This window comes from Acanthaster planci, linkage group LG04 (assembly GCF_054643075.1).
Source record: "Acanthaster planci isolate LZ-2023a linkage group LG04, COTS_SCS, whole genome shotgun sequence".
NCBI classification, from domain to species: Eukaryota; Metazoa; Echinodermata; class Asteroidea; order Valvatida; family Acanthasteridae; genus Acanthaster; species Acanthaster planci.
The window spans coordinates 14768339-14794842 of record NC_141780.1 but is presented as its reverse complement, the minus strand read 5'-3'; the positions used below and the strand labels follow the sequence as shown (position 1 = coordinate 14794842).

At 43.6% G+C, this 26504-nt stretch overlaps 1 protein-coding gene across 1 annotated transcript in view; it reads right to left on the bottom strand.

Moving 5' to 3' along the window:
- slc6a1 (solute carrier family 6 member 1) overlaps positions 1-26504 on the bottom strand; it is a 42097-nt gene extending 15593 nt beyond the window's left edge. The window contains exons 1-10 of the mRNA XM_022225330.2: positions 25372-26504; positions 11231-11362; positions 6894-7101; positions 5856-5988; positions 3768-3902; positions 2361-2464; positions 1655-1779; positions 1186-1298; positions 241-372; positions 11-113 (exon numbers count right to left, since the gene is read on the bottom strand). Of these exons, the coding sequence (XP_022081022.1) occupies positions 11-113; positions 241-372; positions 1186-1298; positions 1655-1779; positions 2361-2464; positions 3768-3902; positions 5856-5988; positions 6894-7101; positions 11231-11362; positions 25372-25678 (1492 nt within the window). The 5' untranslated portion in view covers positions 25679-26504. The remainder of the gene's footprint in view (positions 1-10; positions 114-240; positions 373-1185; positions 1299-1654; positions 1780-2360; positions 2465-3767; positions 3903-5855; positions 5989-6893; positions 7102-11230; positions 11363-25371) is intronic.

Below are 26504 nucleotides of genomic sequence, written 5' to 3'. Positions count from 1 at the left end.
CGAACCCTACCATAGAACCAGCTGACTGCTGTGGTTTGAAAGAACATGAGAAATAACAGACTTATCCCGCTGGCGGCATAGTTGTTGAAGATTTCAAAGACGAAGATGCCTCCCTATAAGAGGGAAAATGGTCATGGTTGGAATCGTTTTATATCTGGTCGTGGTTTATGACTGGTTTGTAACTTGGGCGTCGCCAAGATTTTTTGGGGGGAAGGAATGGGAAAAAACGGGTGGACTCACTTGTGTCACCATGCTGAGACCGATGAAATAGGAGATGACACAGGTGATACCGATGAAGATCTCTTTGTACCGGCGGAGATACTTCGGCCACTCGTCCATGGCTGCCGTGAAGAACCCTTCCATGGTACAAAACTGTTGGCCATAATTACAACGAATTAGATCAGCGACGTACTGCGAGTTCTCTTTTTGCGGATTTTTCCCAATAAAGGCGGCTCCTCTTAAAATGTTGCAGTGCACGAGAAACCTTTCGTGGCCATTTGAGATACATCCAAAATATCAACTGTCGCTGCGGATCGGCCCTTTTTCACGCTGCCGACGTACCGTATCACCACAAACACCATTTCTTTGAATAATTTAAGGGTGTTTAAAGCCTTTTTTTATTCGGTAATCATGTGTAAAACAGAAGATATCGTATCATATTGAAGTACCGCGGCCAAAACACGAGGGCGCTCTTCGGTTTGCTTTGATGAGTAAGTGTTCATGTTTGTTGTCATATGAAACTTACTTTTGTCGTCTCAATTATAATAAGTAGTCTATTTGGGTTTAAGAGGCACATCAGTTTCAAGGGAAGAAACTCGTTCGTTTGAATCAGCTGGAATAAAATACTGTGTCCTTGTTCATGGCGTCAGTATGGTCGTATCCGAATGCCATAGCTACGGCAGGATATAACACACGTGTCTAAATGCACTGAGGCCGTTAGATGGCTTCTTCCATTGGCCGTATAGTCGAGGTAGCCGTATTTATTTTTTCAGGTTAGCATTTTAAAAGAAGGCCTTCCCTGCCCGTATGAAGTTTGTCCACCAAATTCCCCCTCCGTTCAAAGACAGACAAGTTTAAGCCGGTGGTCCTCGGAAAAATGGGGCCCACGGTTATCAACTTTAATCCACTGTTAAAATAAGGGAGAACATGAAGTCACTATCCTAAGGAAAAAACATGGTTTCCTACCTGGCTGTCCAGACCGACCATGAAAATCATCGAGAAGAAAAAGCAGGACCACAGAGGGGAAATGGGCAGCTGCGCAAGGGCTGCTGGGTAGGTTCGGAAAGCAAGGCCCGGACCTGGGGATTGTAAGCAACATCAACCAACATTCAAAGTTCAAAGGAGTGAGTGGAAAATAATAAAGACCTTATAAAGCCATACTATCACCCCAGACATTGCATCGATTTTGGCCAAAGGTTTATGATACGCCTCACAAAAACTCGATTTTTCAAAAAGGTTTGTGGTCCAGACTAGCTAATTCGCACGCAACACACCAAGTCCCAGTGTGAGAGAATAATAAATGACGTTGGAGTGAGTGGCAATCAGTCCAGTGATTGCTTCGAGTGAGGTACAATGAGTGGTTGATTATGTGCGCACAAGCAGAGCTATCCTTCAAATGTTCCAGAGGTTCCCATCATCCCAACTGCCCTCTTACCCGACGCCGTGACATTAGCCACGTCGACGTGCTGCACGTGTGCCATGTGACCCAGCGTAGAAAAGATGACAAAACCCGCGAAGAAGCTGGTTCCACTGTTGATGCACGACACGATCAGGGCATCCCTGCCGACCAATGAAACACGGAAGTAAACATGGCAAGAAAATTTCATCCCGTTTGAGAAGGACTTTTTGAATCCGCAGAACGAGTCCAGCTTGACTAGGTGTTTCACGCAGTGGGAAGTGTCTTCGGACGAAGCTGCGTTGAAAATATCTTTGACAGAAAGTGGTTGACAGTGCCAAAAAATAATTGTGGTATGTTGGAATAATCTATGAACAAAAGCAAACGCAAAAGCAAGAAACCTTCTTTCAACCTGTCCAATCTTTCTCTCTTATCCCACTACACGAACTGGCCCACCGCTGTCTTGACGATTTTTTTTGTTGTTGGAACCTGTGATAAGCACAAACGGCGATTTCTGAGTTGAACAACCCTTGCAGTTGAAAGGAAATTAAGCCACCGCCAAAAGTCAAATCACGCCTGGTTTTAATACTGCTTCCTAATCGTCCACCAAAATCAATCCGATCACCCTACGCCTTTACACTTTACACCGCTGGTCAAATTTGGAGTTTACCTGCATGGTACACTCGCAAATCTTGACAAATATCACATTTCAATATTCACGAATCCTACTGCTAGATTGACTTACTTGTAGACGTTGTTTTTGAACGTATTGTAGCTGCCGAGAGCTATCAGGCTCCCAAGCCCCGTGCCGTAGGAGAAGAATATCTGAGTCACGGCATCCAACCAAACCTTGGAAGAGCAAGTAAACCAAACGATTCTTAGCAGTTACAGGTGAACGTATGAAATGTGTGTATATGGGGACACTCATTAACAACATTCGTTATATCACTTCAAAACTATTTAAAAAAAATGGAAGTAAGTACTTCTACATATCATTTGAATTAACAACATGTAAACAGATACCCCATCACTATTACGTTGTTCGCTCTCTATTATTTGTGGTCCAAAGCCGACACTTTTTGAGCAATCTTCGACCTTTGGTTCTTATGGTATAGTAATTCAAAATGAGCGTCCGAGCCGACATAGTCGCATAAGAACAGGAGTTTATCGTTACCGTCATTTTGGTTCCAGCCGGCTCAGTAACTAGACAAAATTTCAAATTGCTTATCTGTGCACCTGAGGATTTCCCGCGTACAAGGGATGCAAGGACGCCTGAAATGCCTTTAGTGTATACGTGTCATGGGTTTGCATTCATGCAGTGGGAAATTTTGGAATGTTATAAATGCACGCGCGCTGGATGTTCGTGGGGAGGGGGCGGAACATCTTAACAAAACGGCTCGTGCGCACTCTCGGATGTAGTGTTCAGAACACATATTTATCACGGTGGGTAAACCCAGGATGTGATGCCACGAGCTTACGAATCAGTCCAGCTCGTCGCCGCAAATCGATGGGTGTGAGAAGGATTCCATCCATCCCGTTTCTTCCTCGAGGTCGCGCAATGTGAACGGCCGGCCGTGCCGAGCCTTTCACCAGGGCGAGCCGTCAATGCGGTTGAGTAGATCTCCTTGTGTCGGAGCGGTTAAGTGGCTTTGGCTGATTGAATTTCGTCAGTCCCACATGGGGCATCAATGAAGCATTTATACACAGCGCCGGCCGTTCTCCGGGAGTTTACAAAGTCTAAAATTGCACTCCAGATTTATCCACAATTCTATAATACGCTCAGACTCGCCCGCTTCTTTGAAAATTCGTGTCCCTGAGAAAGGAAGCGCGAAAGAGTGAGGTGCAGACAGAAAAAAAGAGATTACGCCCGGAAGCGGGGAAATTTGTGCCAATGAAGGAATAAAGGTAAAAGTTTTAAAAATCGGTCAACTCCAACAAGGACCCTGCACACAATGCCGCATTCTACATCCCCCCACCTCAACTCTGTACTCCAAGTTCCCTGTTGTCTGTCAGAAAGGGCGTGATATCAAGCCACCTCTGATAGTGTATAGTGGTGTGAAAAAAAATGTTCAAATGCCCTTCTCCCAGGCACAAGGCGAAGTAAACATTTTACGAGTAGCAAACGTCTTTCATGCCGCAGATTGGGATATACCTCCGAATCTCCCAGCCGTGCGAAGTTGGGTTTAAGGTAGTAGATTATTCCGTCCACGGCACCCTCTAACGTTACGCCCCTGAAGAACAAGACAATGAGCATGACGTAAGGGTACATCGAGGTGAAGTACACAACCTATTGTGAGAAGCAAAGGATACAAAAAAATTAGTACACTCAGAAGCAAATGAGCTCTAATAACGGCTGCCTTCGAATTAATGACGTGGCAACTTCCGACAGAAGCAAATGTATCCGTGCAAGCCCATGGCTGGTAGTCGCTACCACTTTCCATTTACGATTACCCACGGCTGCTGCAAGTGGCAACCAAGACGTTTGGGACACAGGCAATCACTAGGACTTCTTGGTGAAAGTTATGCTGAACTTGTGTTCTTATTCTTCCATGACATAACTAAGCTGAAACTAATGAAAAGTGCTGCCATGAACTGAGTGATGTCATGGTGGTACGTACGGGCGTCGCTAGACCATTTTAAATGGTGGGTACCACATGAAACGAAGGACCGTCACGCATAACGAGCGTACTGAATCCCCCTTCCTTTCATCTCCACTCTCCGTTTTTCGTTTTTTATTTTGCCTACATACTATGAGTTTGCCGATGCTCGTGGTAGTACGATGAAGATCCAGACTGAAACCAAATCACAGCACGAGTTCTCAGCATTAATGTGCCGCAGTTTTTAAAAATCTTATATCAGATTTCGCCATTTTTTTCAAGACACATCATGGCTACATTAGTTAGACCACTGGCTCTGTCGACAACAAGTGGTTTGTTGTGTCACTCGTCAGTCGCTAGCGCAATGTTATGGAGGCCCATGAGGGACGTAAACTTAATTTGGACTCCTAAAAATTGAATATAGCTGAAAAAGTGGCAGAAGCTCAAGCTGTCACAAAATAAATGCCAACAACATAAGGAAGTGATACTGAAAAACATCCGGATTTTTTTTCCAGGTTTGTAAAGCTCCCATAATACTGACTATGCATTGGCAATTGACTAGTCGGCGCAGATCGATCAACGCCGCCAGATAGTAATGGTACCAGGGGCCATTAGTGCTGGCAATCTGTTTGGGGAGAGCGTAAACACAGCCGTGACACGGGTCAAACTAATTGCCCTGTGGGTCGCGAGGATCATAACCTTTCCTGCCGATCCCGCAAAAGTGCGAAAAACCGACAAAGTCATAGCCTGATGAGCCTAAGGGTTTTTTCGGTGAAAGGGAATTCCTCGCACGCTGTCCGGAGAACTTCTCGTTTTGGCAAAGCTAAGTGGTCAATTTTGAAGGGATAACAGAGGTCAGAATTTTCAGAAATTACCTGGAGGAATTCGGAAACAACCGCCTCTGGGTGTAATTCCTGCTTAAATTGTCCGGACACTGCCGTCCTTGTTCGCGCAAAGGCCGTCTGCCAGTGTTTGCCACATAAACAAGACGATCTATTACAGATTTGTCTTAATCGAAGGAGCAGAACAACTCCAGCGACTTAAATTCCTTGTTTGACCGCCGGCATAGTCCGATATTATCTTGACAGCTTGTGTTACAAATTATATTCGCCAATAAATCACACGATATCGGTCACTGTATTTCCATTGCATTTTCTAAGGCACTGTGAGCACTTCCGGAAATGTGTATACAAAATTGTGTGCATCCAACGCGCATTATGTCAATAGTTTTGGTACATTTCTTTGTAAGAGCCGCACGTATATATATAGGCCTAGGCCTATACTTTTGATCGCATTTTCAGCAAGATTAAAACTACAGCGGTTATAGAAAAAGGCCTGATATAACCTTGTCCTTTTTGTGCTCAAACTATAAAATGCTCAAGTTGTTAATTGCTGTTGTGTCAGGCTAGCTCATGTCCGCGCACCAACGCGGATCCACAATAGTTGCATAAGCGGAAATGAGGACTCACGAAAGTCTTTTAAAAGGTTTAGTTTTAATGCTCATATTTATTTTAAAAAATGCAATATGGACCGAATATACTTTTTCCTAAATTTGGTGCATCTTGTGTGGTTCATCAGATCTAGACTAAGCTAAGTTAGCGGCCTACACCCATTCCGTCCTCTCCCATCGGTGACCAATTTACCTTGCCCGTCCACTTGACACCCTTCCAGATACAGAAGTAGCAAGTGATCCATACCACCAGCAGTGTCAACGCCAGTTGCCAGCGAATGCTTCCTGATTCCTCGATCTTTTCGGTCTTTTCCAGCACGTACAGGCTGAAAGATTAAATTTGGACGGGGAAAAATAGAGATTGGAGTTCGTGGAGCTGCTTTGGGCTGACAGGGCCACACTGCAGTGGTGTAATCGTGAAGCTACGTTGGAAGGTATGATTGAGTCCACTAACATTTATCCCCGCTGGTCCCCTTCAATGGTGGTAGGCACTTTGTTGGTTTTCGTATGAAGCGACTGCCACGGAACAGCGGCTCCGTGCCATAGCCATAACAGTACTTACCGCCATTAAAGGGGGCCGCTGCAAATGACCTGAGATGGCGTTACCATGGTCACTGGATTCGTTCATACTTCAGTTTGAAGCCGTGAAGGCCATGCGAGAACAAGACATTTCGTGTTACGGCAACTCAGTCGACTACAAAATCAGTCGACTTATGAGGCCCACAGTCGTGCGCGTATTAAAAACTATGAATGTTCTCGAATTACTCCTCTGAAAAGTGTCATATTCTGCCGAAATGTCATTATAGTTTTGCTTATGAATATGGAAATTCCCTTCAGCATAAGAAGACACCAAATTACATCTAATAACGTGGCTGAAAGGTAAAAATAGTTTTCATGGATAGCACTAGCTGCAGATTTATTTATAAAGGCGTTTAAAAATTCTTAAGTTGTCAGTGAGAGATCAACAATGAACCCTAGTAACCCACGTGAAAATTCCAGTTGCAATCAGATAAGTTATCAAAATGGTCTCAGCTGTTTTTAAACTGGAATCGACTGGTGTCTAAATGGTACTGAAAAAACTGGTTATCATCTGCCTGCTCCACTGGTTTCACTAGGAACCAGTCCAAACCAGTCGAAGGAAACAGGAGATCACCTTTACGGCAACACCAAAAATAAAAACCAGCTGAAAGAACCAAACATCTAACGACGTCTGGTTTTGAAGACTACTCACTTCCAGAACTCATCGGTCGGAGTGGTGGAGACGTTGTCGGACACGGAGTAGTTGGCCACGCAGTTGTCTGAGTTCCACGTGTTGTCGCAGTCCTCCCAGGGCAAGCTGGTGGTGAACGAGTTGACGAGGTACAGCAAGGCCCACGCCATAGGCATCACGTACCAGACATTGAGCCAGAAGGACATGACGAGCCCCGCGTAGCCAACGCCTGCAAGTAAACCGTACCATCGTTATGACCTCCAACTAAGCATAACATGAGCTAATTTCTAGCAGACGCAGTGTTCCGTATGGCTCTCTGGTGTATGGGCTACGTCTTACAGCTTTTGGCTGTGGCTTGCAATAACACTTGCGACTGTGAAAGACATTGGCTAAAGGCTGAAGTCGTTTTCGGACACGCGTGTGTATTTCGCCGCCCGAAACCAACACTGTCGAACGGCGTAGGCACAAAAGCGATTCATATAACACCAGTACGCCAACGAAAAGATTAGACATAGGCCTTTTTCGTAGTTTGATATCCAGACCTATTGATTTCGACAATTGAGGCACGTGGTAATCACTGTCACATGACCAATCTAGGTTTCATCCTGTCCTATTCCGAAAATATGCGAATATTTTAGAGTTGGTATAAATATATTTGCTTCAGTACATGTAGTTACTGAATACGCTTTTGCCGTTAACGTTCATGAATATCTGGCGTCTAGAAATCCAGAAAAATTCTCACATATACAGAGTCGTTTTGCGCACTAATTGCTTCTTATCTTCTGCACGGTACAATTTGAAAACACCGCAGTTACAACATTGGAAATTTGGAACATTGGCACATGGGAAACATTGGTTAACAGCCAAGGACGATAGTTTGCCATCGTTGCAAGCGTTCCTATACACAGTCAGTCCAACATGGCACAAAATGTTGCGACCTTTGGCAAACTTCACACTTTTAGCGTATTGTGGACGCACCCCTGAATAACCGAGAAAAGGTAGCTCACAAGAGCTGCATTCACCATGTAGCAAAGTTCAATAAACTCCGCTGGTTTGGAACTTTGGCGGTCTACCGCAACACAAGCCTGGCCGGGAGGGTCCAATGCAATCCGCTTATAACCTTCAGGCAGCACCGAGGGATCCTCTTTTTGCCAACGACGAACCAATAAGAAGTCCGTGTGCAGACCAACATTTCCAGGGTAGGGAGTTGGCTTTCCCGCCCGAACCACCCATGGTGAGAACGAACTGAGCCAACGTGCATTTGTAGAATTCATCGGCTCAGAATACCTCAAACTTAGTAGGAGGTCACCCTCAAACTGTTGGAAACATTCTATTTAATTTAAAAGGTATCACAATATCGCAAAGGGAATCACAATAATGAATTATAACACAAATGTATTCATGTCAATTGTGCCAATGCTTTAAAAGACATAAACAGTATCCGTAGAGGTATTTATATTCCCATGTTTAGGGTGCCTATAAAAGTAAGTAATTATTACAGAATTAAAGACGGTCCTGGTTTGGGGTGTTTTGCAACGTTAAAGGTATACCAAAAAACCCAATGAAGCAACAGAAATCTTTTGTTTTCAAGATTTGACGAAAACTACATTTACAGGTGTTTTTACATTTCAATAGTAAGCTACCAACGAATAAACACTCCTATACCTTTATAGTGAAATAGACTTATTTCATGCGATCAACTTCAAATTCCATTTAACTCTGAAAAGAATGGGATTACTGGGCACAAATTTCTCAAAATTGTTCTGCATTAATTGATTAATATTTAAAACATTTTCTGACTGGACTATTTTTCTAATCACTTAAGCAGGCTTCTTCAATAGCTGCACCACGGGTCTGCACTTTCGTTCAGCTTGTAATTGGTCGTAAACGTCCTGAAAATATGATTTAATATGCACAGGTCTCGCAATAAATCTGCTCCAAGACGGTCCGCATAACAATGGAATAATACCATTACAAATTAACAATACTGGCCACATCCTGATTCCTTCATTTTTCCTGAACATGCTGCAGATAAGAATATTGAATGATACAATCTAACCTAGCCAGCAATAATTGCATTAAGCTGTCAAAGACAGCTGCCACGCCGCCCGGTGAGATCAGTGAGCTCTCCGAGTGCCATTCCCATTCACACAGATTGGACCACACGAGGCATTTTGCAAACCTGAACATCGTTCAGTTTTATAAAGAGCAAGAAAAGAGGAGCCACTTGTTTCTTTGTTTTTTTTTAATCTAATTTTAAGAAAGTGAAATTACATCGAAGAGATTATTACTAGCAAGAGTTGCACTTGATTAAATACACACGAAACGGAAAATGCAAACTTGGGTGGATAACCGTGCAGTGGTAACTTTAAACAATATAGGCCTAGAGGCATGTTACAATTATGGCACTATTTCAAAATTATTTCTACTGTAATGTACAGTTACACTACAATTAACCAAGTTAAACAGTTAACATAATTCTTATGTTGTACTCTCTAAAAACTTCCGGGTCAGATTGACCCAGAATTGGGTCCCATTCGGCATGACCCTTTGCCGGGTCAAATTATGACCCAGAAAGGGTCAAATATGACCCAAAAGGGAATCATATTTTGACCCAGAAAAGGGTCACGCCGAATGAGACCCAATTCTTGGTCAATCTGACCCGGGAGTTTATACTGAAAGTGTAATGCTCTACGGAAACATTAATAATTCATGTTAATAGACGAAAGTCTAAACTTCCCTCTTCGGTTCAGAATTGCCCAATGTTTGTCAAATTTTAACCTTATTAGCCAAGAAATAATAAGGTCATTTTATCCTTATTTCCCATTAAAATATGCGCATCATTTTTAATCGACCCTTCTCGGCCCTTTTGAAGTGCATAATTATGTGAGTATACTGATCTTTGAAAAACATAATTTGTACGTATGTTTCGTTGTGAAAGTGTTCGCACAATGGTTTCACGCTCAGTTCAAGCGCTTTTGACATTCATTATTTTCATTGAAGTTATCTTATCACGATGGCATTATAAAGCGCAACTTAGCGATTGGTTTATCATTCAGCTGATAAAAACGAGCTCTTTAAATGAACCTGATGTCACAGAATCACTAGCAGGACTCTCAAGTATTCATGGCTTTGTGCCACGGAACATGTTCACAGTGGGAAAAAAAGGTTTAACGAACTCTGTGCTTTGGATTTCTGGGGGGATGGAATCCGCCAGCCCTGATGTGATTTGGAAATTCGTCTCTCGCTTCGCTGCTACCCCTGTACCCTAGAATGCGGCGAACTGCGAGGGATCGACGCTGGAACGTTTTGTAAAGGAACATAGCGCGCAGGACATTCACAGCGCCCGAAAAATGTGCACTTGCCCCGTCCATGTACGCGCCAATTACGGGCAATTTACTTGTGCTGCCTTTGACAGCAAGCAGTTGTTGCATGCATTCAGTCGGTGTGTTTGCAAGGAAGCTGTTACTTTGGCCGGAGCACGATGTGGTAAAAACTGGGCAACTTCCAAGTGCTTAACAACTGGAGCGCAAACAGTACACCGTGGCAATTTCAATTCAATTCATGTTGCGAACATGTGTCGCGCAGCGGCGTGACTGCGTGACTATTCAATACCCCCGTGGCTTCGGATATTGCTAGCCTCTGCCCAAACCGGTCGTAATTCACGCGTAAACAATCTGCGTTTTCTGGACCATAACATCAACCCCATTTTCTGAAATTGGTAACTTCACGTGAAGTTCATATCAACTTGACCTCTGGGTCAAAATTGGATGTACTTTCCGGGGGGAAATGTCACTTTCAATGTTCTAACCTTCCGACGGTGAAGTTCATATCATGAATCTTGTGCACCTTCCTCAAGTAGATTTATTAGCTGTTGGGCGTTGCACTGGCAGATTGATCGATGGCCAGCGTTTGTTGAGAGGGTAAAATTCTGGTCTGCAAAGCATCATTTCGGGACAATCAAAGTACCGAAAAAAGCCTACGTAACTCTACTATAATATTCCGGTAATCAAAGTTCAAGACGAGTCCGTGGGCCCCTATTCTTTGAAACAAAAAAGAACCAAAGAAACGAACACAACGACACCAAAATATTCCAAATTCCAACAAATCTTGTTCCTGATATGATATAATTTTTTAAATACTTTTTTCAATGAATGTACACATTTTGCCTTATACAAAAACCCCCGAAAGCACCAGAATGTCCGGGAAATGAGAAAATGAACACTGAAAATGGGTCTATGAATGTAAACATATTAAAGTGTATTGCATGTCCCTTTGCGTTCACTCCAACATCTTGAATGCAGCGTACCAACTCAACACAGTGAAACTTTGGACAGTTTATACAAAGTCAAGCTTACCTTTGAAGAGTGGGCATATCTTCCATATGCTCAGCCCACCAAGGCTGAGAAACTGGCCAATGGCCACCTCGAAGAAGAAGACCGGTATCCCGGCGATCAGAAGGGCTATTGCGTAGGGCAGCAAAAAGGCACCTGGAGAAAGAACAGGATTAGAATTTCAACATGTCAAATTCTTCTCGTTTGGAAACAGACCGATATGCACAAGACTCGTCGAAGTCCGGTACCCATCTAATTTCCATGTACTTTTGTACATGTATAGTTCTGTCTTATCAACGTGTAATACTAATGGATGAAACCCGAAGGCTACCAAAATAACGCTGGCTGTTTTTAACTCTTATTTTTATTCTTGGACAAGGAAAAGACAAAGAAGCAAAGGTTGGGGAAAACTAAGTTCATTTTGGAGGGTCAACTGTGGTATGAGCCTAGTCACTTTGGTATACTTTATAGCACCCTGACAGACATACACATCAGTATCAAAACAAAGCTGCTTCTCCAATCCATCAATCAACCCTTTTGATTATGTACAGCGCCCTCAATAATGAATGCACGTCTTGAATAGGATGTTCAATTTGTACCGAATACCTCGTCGCTTACAAGGTCTGCCTATACGGAGGTTTTATTAGATAACGATTCCAACATTCGTTGGCGGGGTGCTATCCCGTATAGTACCAAAGACCCACAACCCCCCCCCCAAAAATGAATTGAGGGCCGACAAAAAATAGCAGGTGTGCCCTGAATGCATGCTTTTATTCATAACTGAACAGTTGGTTTTGGTACCCATGAGTGGAATTGGCCCGGGTAACGCTGGCGCATAGGGCTTACGGGTTTCCTACCTCCATGTGGGTAAATGCATGTAGTTAATCTTGCCCTGGGTGTAACATTATGCGAGGTTAAAGTTCATCGTCATACATCCTGATCGTCGGTATGAAAACAAAAGCCTGCTACTATCTAGTCTGGTAAATCGAACGGGCATGTCCAACAAGCAGTCTCAAGCGGAAGCACTCAGCGCACGACAAGACAAGAGAGATAATCTCAAAAAAAAAAAAACTTCAAGTACTTCCAGTCGATCGGCGGTCGGCTCGCCCATCCATTGCCGATCGAATCCCATTCCACTGCGGGGCCGAGGGCCGGTAGGTATGGCGTGCCATTGCGGCGTGCGCGGGTTGGCCGGGGCAGCGATCTACAAGCCAACTGTTTGGACAGACTATGCGTGCATCACTAACGCGGATTAAACAGGCGAAATGTTTCGCTGATTGTTTAACCAGCTTGGGAGCGGAAACCCCGCTTCGATTGGGCGGTGGTTGGAGCGAGCGAAGACCGCCAGCGTAATTTGTCCCCAGACTGGCCCACCTTACTCGGCCGTCTGATGCGGGAACAGAACGGCTCACAACGAGGGGTCTGTTGCAACGCAACACAGCCGGACCGTGACCTGTCGGCCCTGGTCAAGTTGTCACTTAACTGTACCTCATCATGCGATCCGGGGGAAGTGATTAAGGGAAAGGAAACGGTCATTAACCATCCCAGCAGAAGCCAAGGCTCACTCTCTAGAGTTGGACAAACCTACAAAGCGGAATGGTAAATCAATGCAACGCCACCTAAGAAATCTAGATTACTTGTAGCTCTGCGATGAATTATTGGTACCTGGATTCAGCTAAGACACTCATGCTTACCATAAACCACTTAGGGGACTTGAATTTTCGATTTTTTTTCTTTAGAGAAGCCGTGTCCTGATATATGCGGCCTTATTATTCATTCTGTCGGTAGCACCTTGGCCAGGAACACACAGCTGCGGTACTATCCAAATGGAAAGTAATGGACTCTCAGTGTAACCTTTCCTAAAAACGCCCAAGAATCTCCCAACGATTCTTCGTTGCAAAATAAATGTTTGTTTTTTTTCAGAATTAATTGTTGAGGCGAAATTCAGAAACCGCTAGCGGAATCTTTAATTACTAAGACTTAGGCCTATGTCAAGATTTGACAGTCGTACTGTACAAAAAATTTAGAGTCAATCACAGAAATTATGTTTCGATTTTGGCAAGCTTCAAAATATTTCACCGAAGCCATATTAATGATAAAATGTAGAAGTCAGGGTCCTTTTGAAATGGCGCTATACAGTTGAACAATATGTTGTGTCCATAAACAAGCAGTTACATACTTTGTTTTCAGTCAGGCTGAATAACTTAAATACTAATATTTAGCAGTAAATGAGGTAATATATTAATTCAATGAAGATAATTTCCAGGGAGGGACAGATCATTATTCGGAGCGCCGTAGCTTCACCGCGGCCCATTCTGAACGATAGTGTAATAACGTTTACGTGTAAGGAAAGATTCGTCTGACAATCGGAGCTGTTGGGAAGAAAAGAAAGAGACTCTGACTGCTGATTGGTTGATAAGTGTCTGCTGATTGTATCGCCTTTAAGGTAGATGACCGCTGATTCGTCACAGTCTGGAGGTGAAGATGCGGATGTCTTGCATAATTATACTTAATGATGCAGCGACCTGCGTATCATTGGGCGAAGTTTGTTCTTCCGACTATAATCAAAATGCGTGCAAGAAATAATTCTGATGTACCAAGCGGATACTCTCGTGGCAGGGGATTTATTTTATGCGGCTGGAAAGGAGATGCGGGAAGAAACCGCTCCTCCAAGACCATATTCGACCAGGAAGTACAATAAACTAGGTTTCGACGAAATCCTTTCATCGAACGCATTCTAAGTCCAATGAACTGTTCACTACCATACTCTTCAGGCAACAGTGCAGCGGTTGGTAAAGCTTGTCGCAGATGTCAGAGCTTTTTAATGTGCGAGACAGTTGTCGACAGGCTATCAAAAAGGGGAAATGGTAACGGTCAAGATAGCGTGCATGAGCATGGGCACAAAACACTCAGTGTCAGCTCTACTATTCATATTTCCGGCGTTCTCAAACTGCCAAACATTGTCACTGCAGGCCAAAGGATGACAATCACCTCGTTTCTGCCATGCTCTTTTAACACCCCCCCCTTCTCTCATAAGGGAGGCTTACGTGTACATTACACACCGAGGCAAACATCTCGATAGATCAACCCTTGTCTCGGGTCATCCAAAGGTCTGGAAAGACATCACCCTCCTCTCGTGAGAAGGAATCTCTCGGATAAGATGCATTTTTCCCCGATACCGGTAAACACACAGCCCGGGCTTGTGCATCGCACTGTTCGATACAAATTGAGGCAGGATGCCTCCGTAATGCAATCACAGGTTAATTCCAGGGTCGACGTGCATGCACTCTGCCTCGGTGTAGCCGGAACCACCACCCCAACCCCCCCCCCTTTCCCTTGCCAGATGAGCTTGAATAATTTCATTAGACTGTCCGGCCCGGCAGTGGTGGTGCATGGACGGATGGACGGCAGGGCATGGGTAGAGCATGCACCGGGAACGCAACTGCATGTATTTCGAACGGGAGCGGGTAACAGAAGCAGTGACGCATCGTTGACGGTGGTTCGTCTTGTGAATCTTTGGCAGATGGTCTTCCTCAACGGGAGAGCTTCCATCCAGAGTGAGGATGCCAGCTACAAGCACCAGAACTGCAGTGGATGGATGGATGTCTTTCTCCTTTGAATGTCATCAACCACGAATGATCTGACACTCACTGTGTCAGGACAAGGTGGTTCTTTCTCAGCTATAAGCAAAGTTAAGTAGAACCTTGCATATGATCAGTTTGAAATCCTGATTAAATACAACTACATCAACATTACTACATTGGACAAGTAGGGATTAAGGAGTGATGTGACAGAGAAATGAGGTCACAATGTGATTTTTATATGTGATATGATTTCATTGTAATCCCTTTAAGTATTTAAACACGATGCAACGATACAGGAATAAAACAGAACAAAATTTTGGAACTACCACAGAGGGAAAGGCAAAGGGAAACTAATATTCTAACGGCTCTCCGGAGAAGTAGACAACGACTGTTTCCTGCAATAAAGATTCAAACGAACAGTTCAGCCGAATTAGGCATATCGCAGTAGACCGATTGCGCCCAGTAAGTCACGTGACCCATATCAAACACCAACAAACATGAGTATCTCCCATAGCAAAGGGGGTCATAAATGTCATTCACCAACAATGAAACTGGCAGCCTGCAGAGTATACTACTGATGTGCTGAGTGCTATACCGAAAATCGGCTTTGGTTTTGGTATAAACAACGCTTAAAAACACACATTGCTATGAGAGGACGCCGTGCATGGTTATTGACAGTTTATAACCACTATAGGCCAAGTGACGGGCGCAATCTGTCTATTAAATCCGTTCATTTCTCATTTGGGTTCTCTCGAAGAAATATTGTGAACAGAAACTGCATCACATTTAATTCGATTTTGAGTGCAGGGCTTTGGCATGTTTTTCACATGTCGTATCTTTGTGAGAATGCTGCCAAATCTGGAAAGGGAACAGAAAACCAACCAACACACATCCTTTTTTCTTCCAAGATGGAAATCAATCCGTTTGAAAACGACTGCCAGATCTTAAACCGCCGTTCTCTGAAAAGTGCTCGAATCAAGGTGAAGATAACGCGTCTCGATCAAAGCAAGCTGAGAGATGGAGCATTAGATGATTCGTCAGGTCTCTCGGCAGAGCGGATTTTTTTTTATATCCGAAAATGGATCCACAAGCACACTCGGAAGTGGCTTTCGTTTAGAACGTCCTCAAGCACCAATCTGCTAATTGCCTCTACCCACAGTCTTGGCGAATCCTTCGGTGTCGCAGCTCGTGGCCTTTCCAAGATTATCTGTGTAATCGGCTCTCGAGCGCTGTCTTGCCATTTGGCACGCGCCTCTTATAAGGATTTTACGAAGTCTTCCTTTCCATGGTATTTTTCGGGGGGGGGCGCGGTGGCTTTTAACTTCTCCCGATCCATCATGTTATCTTGTCGTCTGCAATGTATTCTACTCAGTGCTGACAATATTGCGGTTACTGTCTTGTGATTCACCCAAAATTACAGATGCAATTGGTAAACGAGCGGGTTTTTGCAGTATAAGGCATTCTAAGAGCACTTAGAAAGACTGTCACACTTTTTTTCAAGGGGACATCGAAAGGACCAAGCTGTTTGGTGAAGCCAGCGTTCGTTCTAACTATTTTAAATCATGTACACTCTCAATGTTCATTCTACGCTCTACAATGTGCAAACAAGTATTGTTTCGATTATGTTGTGTTGATTTCCCGACGTCGGTCAGAATATCAACACTTTACAGGGGCAAATCTTTTCAACGTGAATGTCAATTTTAACCCCCGGTTGTCGTAACTTTACGCCATCCATTAATTTTTTTCTGCCGACGGAATTTCATCCATAGGAATTGTGATTAAAAAATGTTTGATGTTTGAAGGTAAACAAAGGTTCCACGCACAGTTCTTGACAATCAGTCTCTTGCAATTGGTATATATATTTATAAACAAACTTCTGTGCTCGTGTAACCCAGAAGTTATTTGTCTTTGGCACAGGTCAATAAAATAAGGCCAAAAAGTCTCCGGTTCCTGGTCAGCGTTCGCGTTGCCGTAGAACCTGTGCGTCGGCAAAATAATAAAAAAAACTTATTTAGTATAAAACGACGCCCAAAAGCTGCCAAACTTGCTTAATCGACTGGAATGCTTTTACTGCGTAATTTTAATGTGTTTTCATGGGGTACCACAAAGTAATAAATGTACAGTAAAGGAATCCCTCTGGTTCCCCACACATTTCGTAGGGACTCTTTTTCACATGACGTCTTTTGCGTATTATACATTTACATCTTGGAACGAGATGGTCAAACGAGATGGTCTTATGTCTCGTGTACATAAACAAGCTGAAAATGCTTTTAACAGTTAAAAAGTGTGGGGGCCAGTCTATTTTAGTGTTGGTAGCGGCCGGCGTTAGACGCGTATGCAGTCGCGATGGATATCGCGCGTTATACGTACCCCGGTATATCGTTTCCAGAAGAAAAGTGAGGGGGAAAAGCCGTGTGGCCGCACTACTTTTGGCGCCAGTTCCTGACCAGACACTGGAGACTTCTTCTTTGGCCTAAAGTTAGGGAAGTTCGCCATAACCTATTTGCCAATACAGATGAAGTCAGTTGTCCAGGTGTTTGGACCAATAAACTCGAGGAGCTTATAAAGAAGTGAAAAATGTCAACAACTTAAGAAAGTGAGACCACTGTACTTTCTCGCTTATTTAGTGTCTATCTACGCGTAAACATTAAACACGTTATTCTGTACATTCTTAATTTATAAAAGCGCCCATGCTGGTATTGTGAAGAATGGTCTGGTGTTTAGTACAAGTGTCAGAAAAAGCTCAATAACTTCACATTATAAATAAACTTTATTCATCCATTAATCACTTTTGCCAATAATCTTTAACCTTAAGTGCTGCCTGATATCTTGATTTTATTTGGAGACTGCGGTGTCTACACATTTTCATGAATACCACACTGCAAAAACTCTGGCGATAAAAACTACAAGTTTGGGTGTTACCAGATAACCAAACCAAAATGTGTTACTTTAACACCGCACCGCTTGTGTTACTTTATACGCCTACAAGTGTTACAATGCAATGGAGTATGTTAAAAGTAACACCAACAGCTTTGAAATGACACCAAAAATTTCAACACTGGTTAAAAGGGTTGGCATGGTCCTCTGATAACACCCATTTTTTGTTAAGAAACCCGACCCCCATGACCCCCCCCCCGAAACTGCATTTCGTGTGCTACACAGTCTGCATAATCGGCAAGTTGTTAACATTGACAAAAGACTAAAGTATTAATTTCCAACATACCTCAACAACTTCCGCCCAAAGGTTGGTCAAAATTGACCAAACTTTTTCTTTTCATTGTCTACAACCGACATTTTAACATTTTGGCAGCGAATTAAAGCAAATATGTGACCAACTTTTACATACGAGACGATTTAGATGTCAGATTGGCGAAAGCAGTAACACGCGTGTTGAGTTTGCCCCTGTCCGCAATTCGATACCAACAGACAACTCTTGTAGTAATCGATGAACGACTGCATTTAAGATACACTTCTGAAGAGGTGGTGTGATTTAATTCTGCTCTTCCACAGTATAGCAATTTCACTTGTGTGATTGTGATGGTAACTGCACGGGAACATGCCTCTTTGTTCTACTCTCAATTCCGTGATAAAAGCCGGCGGCACTGCCTTTTTCTTTAGCACGATTCTGGAATGTATAGGGCACTACTGTGATTGTATGGCCCCAAAGGGTATCGATCACTGTATGTCTGGAATCGTATTTCACAAAAGAGTCGATAGCAGAAAATACTATACACTTAAGCTGAAACTGCGGGAGCGTGTGTTTTACTCAGGGCGACAGCGAGTAACTTTCGTTATAAGGAGTTTCCAATATCTTTTAAAGAGGAATTGTAAATTACATGCAAATCAGGTTTATACGCCATGTAGTCTTTTACTGCTACATACGTTTCATTTTGGGGTGCAATGGACTTTATAATATAATTAAACAAGATCAAAGCGACAGTTTTATCCATTAATAAGCCATATTAATCGGAATTAACAGAGCAATAAGTACACCCACGAAGTATTGATCGATTCCTTTTGTAAGCAATGAATCAAATAAGAATAAATATACATTAACATTGTGTTAATATGATACGCTAAAGTAAATTATATTGCTTTTTGTAAATGAGTCTTTTAATTGTTTACATTGCTGTATGTGCAACCTGTGCATTGCCCTTCTAGCGCAGGACTCTCATTCTATTGCGGTAATTGTTTAAGTTTATTAAATTACGCCAAATGGCGTCTGCAACGACCTCAGTCATTTTTCCACCAGCGAAAAACTAGGCCGAGTGCAAAAGAGACCGATTTGCAACAGACGACTTGGCGGCATGGGTCAACAAGCCCGTGTATAGGTCAGGGGCGGATCCGGAGGGGGCTACGAGAGCTGTCCCCATCCCCATTCCTCCAAAACCGTGAGCGTTTTTTTTTTTAAGAATGAGAGACAGGTGATTTGTGGCCTATTTCTTTTCCCTTCCTTCCAAAAAGCGTGTAAAAAGCCCCCCAAATGTAGCCTCACCCCTTAGAAGGCCAAAAAATGTTACATGTGAAAAAAATGATCCAAATTGTTTGCCCCCCCCAGAAAGAAGCCCCCCCGGAAACTTTGGTTCAGGATCTGCCCAGTTGATCGACGTACAAGAACTTTACGAAACTGTACACAATAAAACCTTCCACTAATAAATTTTGATTTATGTGCGCATGCACATAAATGAAATGTAGAGGCAAAAGCCTTGGGCAGCCCATTGAAAATGTACAGGGGAACAAATTTACACGTCATTTTCTCTCAGTTTCTGCACTTTTTTCACTTTCGTCTTCAGAAAACCCTCTGAAATTATTGTAGCTATTAATTTCTGGTGTGAAAGGAATTTTGGGAGAGCAAAAAAACTTGAAAAGTTTCGTTCGTTTGAAGCGCACGATAGCGGAAGATATCAGTAGGGTTCCATTCCGTGTGAGCTATAAAACACTTTGTGCTATACGTCAGGGTACCATCGACCATTCTCGGTCGACGACGACCGTGGACAGCCTGGCACGGGGGAACAAACCCAACCCAGTCTGAAGCTAGCCCACAATTAACCCTGCATCCAGCCCGTGATTCAGCGTAGTACGAGTGGTGCATGCATAGTACCCTGACGTACCAATTATTGAATTGGACATGGTCGGAAAGGAGCCCTGTTAATTTCAGCTGACCTCGTGCGCACGGGGAGAAAGCAAAGACCTTTTTTCTTTAAATATTTATCTAGTCCAGTTTAAAATCCTTTTAGACCAGAAAGTAATAACTATAATGATTTCAGAGGGTTTTCCGAGGACGAAAGTGAAAAAAAGTGCAGAGGCTGAGAGAAAATGACGTTGAAATCTTTGCCCCTGTACATTTTCAGGGGGCCGCTGAAGTTTGTTGCCTCCAAGCGCCATTTATGCGCATGCGCACATAAATTAGAATTATTAGTGGAAGGGCTATGCATATGCATTGTCATGATCAACTTCAGAGACACGTACAATAAACCATACATAGTGTATAGAATTACAGGAAATTATTGTTCAGATATTAATAAATACTACTTGAAACCTGGCACTTTCATAATTGTCGATACACAACTTGATCTTTTAAAATGTTTTAATGGGGGGGGGTATCAAAAATACGTTCACGAAAAGCACTTTGCCGACGATACACACAAACTTCCCTGTGTTCGTGAATGACGACTGCTATTTTGGGCGTGTGAGCCCAATGGTTTCACCGAATTCTATTGAATTGCGTGTGTAGGGTTTATCTACAGGCCATCAACCATCAGCAACATTTTGTGTAAGCGCCAAATTTTCCCTCATGTTCGGAGAGTATAGCTTTTTAATAAGATCCAACACCGCCGATGGATGTTGATAACGGGGCACCCAGTTCTTTTTCTCCTTTCTTCAGACGGTGAGCAAATTAAAATGCACAGCGGTTTGGCGCGATATACTAAGTCTAGTGCGAACTGTCCGCCAGTCCGTCAGTATGCACAGCGTCGGTGACTTCGTTGAATACGCTTATGCGTGGCTGGTTCCCGCTGAGTTTTGCACTGCAGGTCCACCCACTGTTAAAAGGGGAACAGGAATAGACCGCAACATCTTTTCAACGGAGTTCTCTCGTCTTTATTTTCCTTTCTTTTTCAACATGGCGCACCAATAGTGGCCGTGACTCCGCAGAATCACAACGACGAAATTCGACTGGTTCACGATAGCAGTCGATCATCTTGCATTTTGCCATAAAATGAAAGCCCCCTCGAAAATGTTTACTCTCATTAAAAAAATGCCAAACTTTTGTACAAAGAGAAGTTGTGTGATTCTGTGCAGAACTCCAGTCAGAGTCTGACGCAAGACCAGTAAAACAAAAGCGAACCCACTAGGAATCGGTTATCACAGGGATGGACACGGCACAGCACAGATTGTCAAAAAGGGATTACGGGCGACAGTGAATCTGGTGCAAACCCGGGTTGTCACCAGGGAAATATTGGTCTTCTGGGGAGGTAAATATTTATGCCAAAATGTCTCCAACTGTGTGCTCGCCGAGTTATTTATTGGCGCTGGGTTTTTTAAGTACGAGCTAGGTGGGCCATGAACTAAGGGGCACGTATTAGCTCTATGGTATAACAAATTTAAATAGAGTAATTGTAAAAGCAGCCTTTTATTCCCTTCTTTTAAAAATATTTTTATATTTAAACTTTTTAAAGATAAACTTACCGCCAGTTGGGTTTGTCTACTGAGAACAACTTTGTAACGAGTATACAAAATTTAGTGTGAATACAGCTACAACGCCCTCACTTGTCCGGAAAGGCATGGGAACTAAAAAATGTACTCCTCGCGGTTAATGTAAGCATGTTTTCATATATTACAGAGTGGCAGAGAGGTGCACAAATAATTATGTTCCCTTTAAATTCATCTCATATGGAAGTTCTTTAAGAGGGTTATTTTCAATAAAGGGAAAACTGAAGTGGACCCAAGCCAATTGGAGCCTCTGCAACTCCCCCGAAGAAGTCAAATCTCTTCTAATTGGAGACCTGCTGGTGAGCAACATGATAACACGGGGAGAGAGATGCGGGCGAAAGGTTGTGGAGAGGACACAACCTCCTCAACGCCCACCCTGACCCCGTGTTTCGCTTCCTCGTGCTCAAATCAATCAATTATTCGGTGTGCAAGTATTTTAAGTGCCTGACAAGTGGGTTATGGTGCACACCGACGAGGAGGCGTATCAATCGCTTGCAACAATAGTTCTTTTCTTTTTAATGAATGTTTGGGCGCTTTAGAGAACATTAAATACATGCAACACAGAGCACAACTTGTCATAATCGTCAACGACATGTGGCATCTTGATGGAATGCTTCAGGTTGACACAAAGTGATGCAGCCAAGTTTCTGAAGCCGAGGTTTGGGAACCAGTCTAATTTGGCAAAAGAATGTTTGAGAGCATAGCGTCTGCTCTTTTGGCGACACAGTCGTGTTTTTCGCACAAGTGACTACTAAAACTATGGTTGGCCGTCAGGAAAAAAGTAAAAAAAAATCATAAAGTGTTAAAAAATCCCACACAGCTATCACAATTCCAGATAATAATACACATACTACTAAATACTAAGTGAAAATACAACCCTATTTAAAATTAATGGGACAATTGTCCAATTTGAACGAATTGGAGGTAAAATCAGAAACCAACCAAAAGATGATAATTAATCTGCAAACTTTGGCCGCCCATACAAGTTGTTGGCAAAATGGAAGTGGTATATTGGCACTTACCCGTTTAAACAACCGTGTTTTGATCACAGTTTTGACAAAAACACTCTAATTCAACTCGCAGGTCATAGACACGCTGAAACTTCTGGACAAATTAACTCATCTCGCGACCGAGCAAAAGAAAGCTTTGGCGGTTGCTTTGAAAATTGGCGGTGCTCAGTCGATCCATTGTAATGTAAGAATGAACGCTGATTTAAAAAAAAGCCTTTGTTGCGCAAATCAAAGCTCATAATTTCTCCTTTCAGATTACCATTGCTCCAATACACCCAGCAGACGCACTGAAGTTAAACCTGCAACACTGCATGGAGGTTCCAGCAAAACATCAGCTTTTAAGCACTCAATTATGTGCACATGAAATGTGAGGGTCGCCATTTAAATTAAAGCCGGTGTTCCCGATTGTGAGAGCGGGGTTTTATGTTCCCAGGCTTTTTGACAAATAAGCATACAATCCCCGTATTAAGCACGGGCTCTTGGCCAGACTCAAGGCTTGGAAGGCTGCATCATTGAGACGAGGTAATGAACCGATGCAAAGTCGTAGAACAGTTTCTGTGAGGGAAAGTGAGCCAGATACAACATGTTCTAATGCACTCCCTGAGAGGTAAATCCGCAAGAAATTAAATTTGAGGATTATAAATAAAGACACCGAATTCACAACGGGTCGTTTCCTCCTTAGAAAACTGTGAAAGGATGCGAGTACTTTGCAGACTGCATGGACAGATTAGCAAACAAGACGCAAAATTGGAAAAACCATGGCGGGAACTTAACAAAAGTAATCGACAACAGTACATCGACCACCATTTGCCAAGTTTTTTTGTACCAAACGTGTTGCTTCAGCGAGTCAGACAGAAAATGAACAACTTGCCGTAAAAGCCTGCATGGATTTTGTGCCTCAAAGGCAACTTCCGTTCAAAACACTAAATCCTTCTTTGATCCAGCCACTTACCCGAGCATTTATCCACCTGTGAGGGAAAAACTCACCCCTTTCTGACAAGCAAGGGTATTTCACACAAATCCAGGGACGTGAGGTAAATGGAATTCCCGGTAAACGTGAAGTGTACTGTGCTTTCCGTGACTATTACTTGAGTTTGTCGTGTCTCACACCATAATATTGCGTTCATCGTGGAGACTTTGCCAAGCGATCAAATATCTAGAATTTAATGTCGGTGGTTCAATTTCCCAGTCAGGCGTGAAGTATGTTATATGAATGATGAAAAAACAGGCTTGCAGGTATGAAGGCCTATCAACCCCGTTTTGCGCCGTTCGAAATCGACGCGAATGTGAAAAGTGCCGGCGCGCCAATTTTCTTGGCCCGTGCCGCCCGGGGCGGGATATCGATCGGATTTACAGGGGGCGATGGCTGTGTCTGCACCTTTGGCTCTGCCAGTATGTGTGGTGTACATGAATATATATATAATGTAGGTCTGTGCCGATCACGGTCGTTTGAACGACTACATGCAGGTACTTTTATCAAACAGGTGTATAATATATTATTCACCTGTACGGTACAGCACAAGCTGCCGCGTGTGTATCGTAACCGAGGTGAGAAAATGATAACGAGGCACATATTTCTACCCCCCAACATCGGCGTCGGCCGTCAGGTTTTTGTTTACATCAACCACAGTGACCAATGATCTCTGGCGGCCGAAAATTCCGGAGCTAGGAAAGGAAAAATACACACATCGCCAACTTGAACAAACCACTTGTTGGATAACTACATAATTCTCCCCGTTGTTTATTTGTTTTGGAATATGATGGCACAATTTTTGTATATACCCGTTATGCACACAATATGCCCATATTGTTCACTGGGTGCAGTCAATGCATTGTGGGATTAACGTTCCTGTTTTCTTTTGCCTGTTTTTGATGACATGCAAAACACCCTTACAGAGTGTATCATCAACAGAGATTGCCAATTCGTGCGTTGAAACAAAATATTATTCCAATTTCCAGTGACCACCTGTGGACAAAAACCCGATGAGCAGTCATCGACAATACTATCGATTATCCTTGACCTATCACCTATTGTTTATATGTACCTCTCTATTGCATGCTTTTGCGTGTGTTACCTAAGAGTCACTGGTGCACTGTAATTTGTTTCAGCAGACTGATGTTTTCTTGCGCAGGCGTACAGTCCTCCAGCGAATTGCACCGTAGATAGTCCACTGAACTATAGAGATGGGAACTATCCATGGGTGATTTCTTTAGGTGAAAATGGAGCCTCTGCGGTGTAAAGATACCATCTTGGGGGTTGAAAATTTTCGACAGGGAAAACATTTTCCAAACTGCAAGTTACAGTGTCTTTCTCCAGTGTGTTTTTTTTAAATATCTCTTTTGAGTGTGCTACAGGCTTTGCTTTTGATTGATGGGTCCGGTTGCGTTACTACGGTCACGTAGTCATGGTGTTGTGTTGGCATTCATGATTAGTGGGTTTTCAATGTGGCTAATGCGGCCTGTCGGTTTGTGTACATGGGAGAACTTCGAATGACGGTCGCGTGTCCATGGGCAAGCACTTTACTGCTCAATTATTTTGTTCCGTGAGCAAATATTTATTTTTAATGACATATACAATTTTGTACACGCCCATCGACAATGCTTGAGGTTCAGGATTTTAATTACACCTCCAACGTAGTAGAAACTTGAAAAATGGACGGCCATTAGACGTGACGGAAGGTGGAGCATAATTATTAGGTGTCAGCACGTCGACTACTGAAAACAACAAAACAAAACTCAGCCATCTTCTAAACAACACAGGTCCACCTGTCAGTGTCAAGCTTGCTGTACCTGTCATGCGGGCTGTGATGACTGTTGCACAAACAGTAACATGGCTAGTAATTTCTACTTTTCTACTTACCTCCTCCGTTCTTGTAGCAGAGATAGGGGAAGCGCCACACGTTGCCCAGACCGATGGCGTAGCCAATGCAGGCGAACACGAAGTCCACGTTGTGGGACCACGTCTCCCGCTTGCCACCAGGTGGGTCGGGGGCCTCCGCCTCCTGTACCTCTTCCAGGGCATCCCGCGTTCCCGGCTCCTTGCCGTCCCCTAAGACGTGATCCACGGCGTTGCAGTTGCCGTCCTTGTCTTTGAGGGGCACGCTCTCGCCGCGGTCCTGGCCGCTTCGGCCCAGCGAGTTCTGGTGCGGGTCCGCCACGACCGACATGTTGCTTGCGCGTTTGTTAGTAAAGTTTTTTGATTGGGAAATTAAGGTTTCTCTTGTCCCGATGATGTCCCTTCTCACAAGCTTCAAACAGTGAGTGACAGCGGAACCAAGAAATAATTTCTGTTCAAAGCGCGGCCTCCCAGTAGGCCTCTGCGGGTACGCAAGGCCTGGCAAACGCACGGCCGATGTACGGTACTACAGTGGCAACACTGTGTAAACACCGCAGGTGGATTTACGAGAACCCGGCGAGGTTGTGGATGAAAAGTACTCTAAACCCCTCCTGGGGTACTGGTCATTACCTCCCAGGCTCGGCACACATTCACTGACAACTGCGACACCAACGGGCTGCTTCCACTGCGATTTTGGGCTCCCCTCGACACGCCCAGTCCTTGGGGCTTATAACAGTTGCTTGCTTGCTAGTTACTCCCGGTGGTCGCTCGATCAGAGCAGATGAAGACCTTTCGGCTTTACTGACAGCTTGGGGAGCTAGAGGACATGTCATCAACTGAGATACACGCTACTCGTCACCGCTCACTGCTGTCGACTCGATCTTTTTACTCGTGGAGCGTTGATGAGGCGATACGATATACCATTGGTAACCGATTTAGGTGTACGTACGTACATCATGTACCGGTACATCAATTGCCAAGAGGACATGTGTCCACGCGCGCCTGACTAGCCTGGCAGCCAACACTGATTGGACAGCGTCAAAATGGAAACACCTCCAGCAATATCAGACTATCGGTGCGAACAGCATTCACCACACACCACGTAACGACGGCCACTATGCAGTATGCCGTGCTACAAAGATGCACCACTGAGCCGT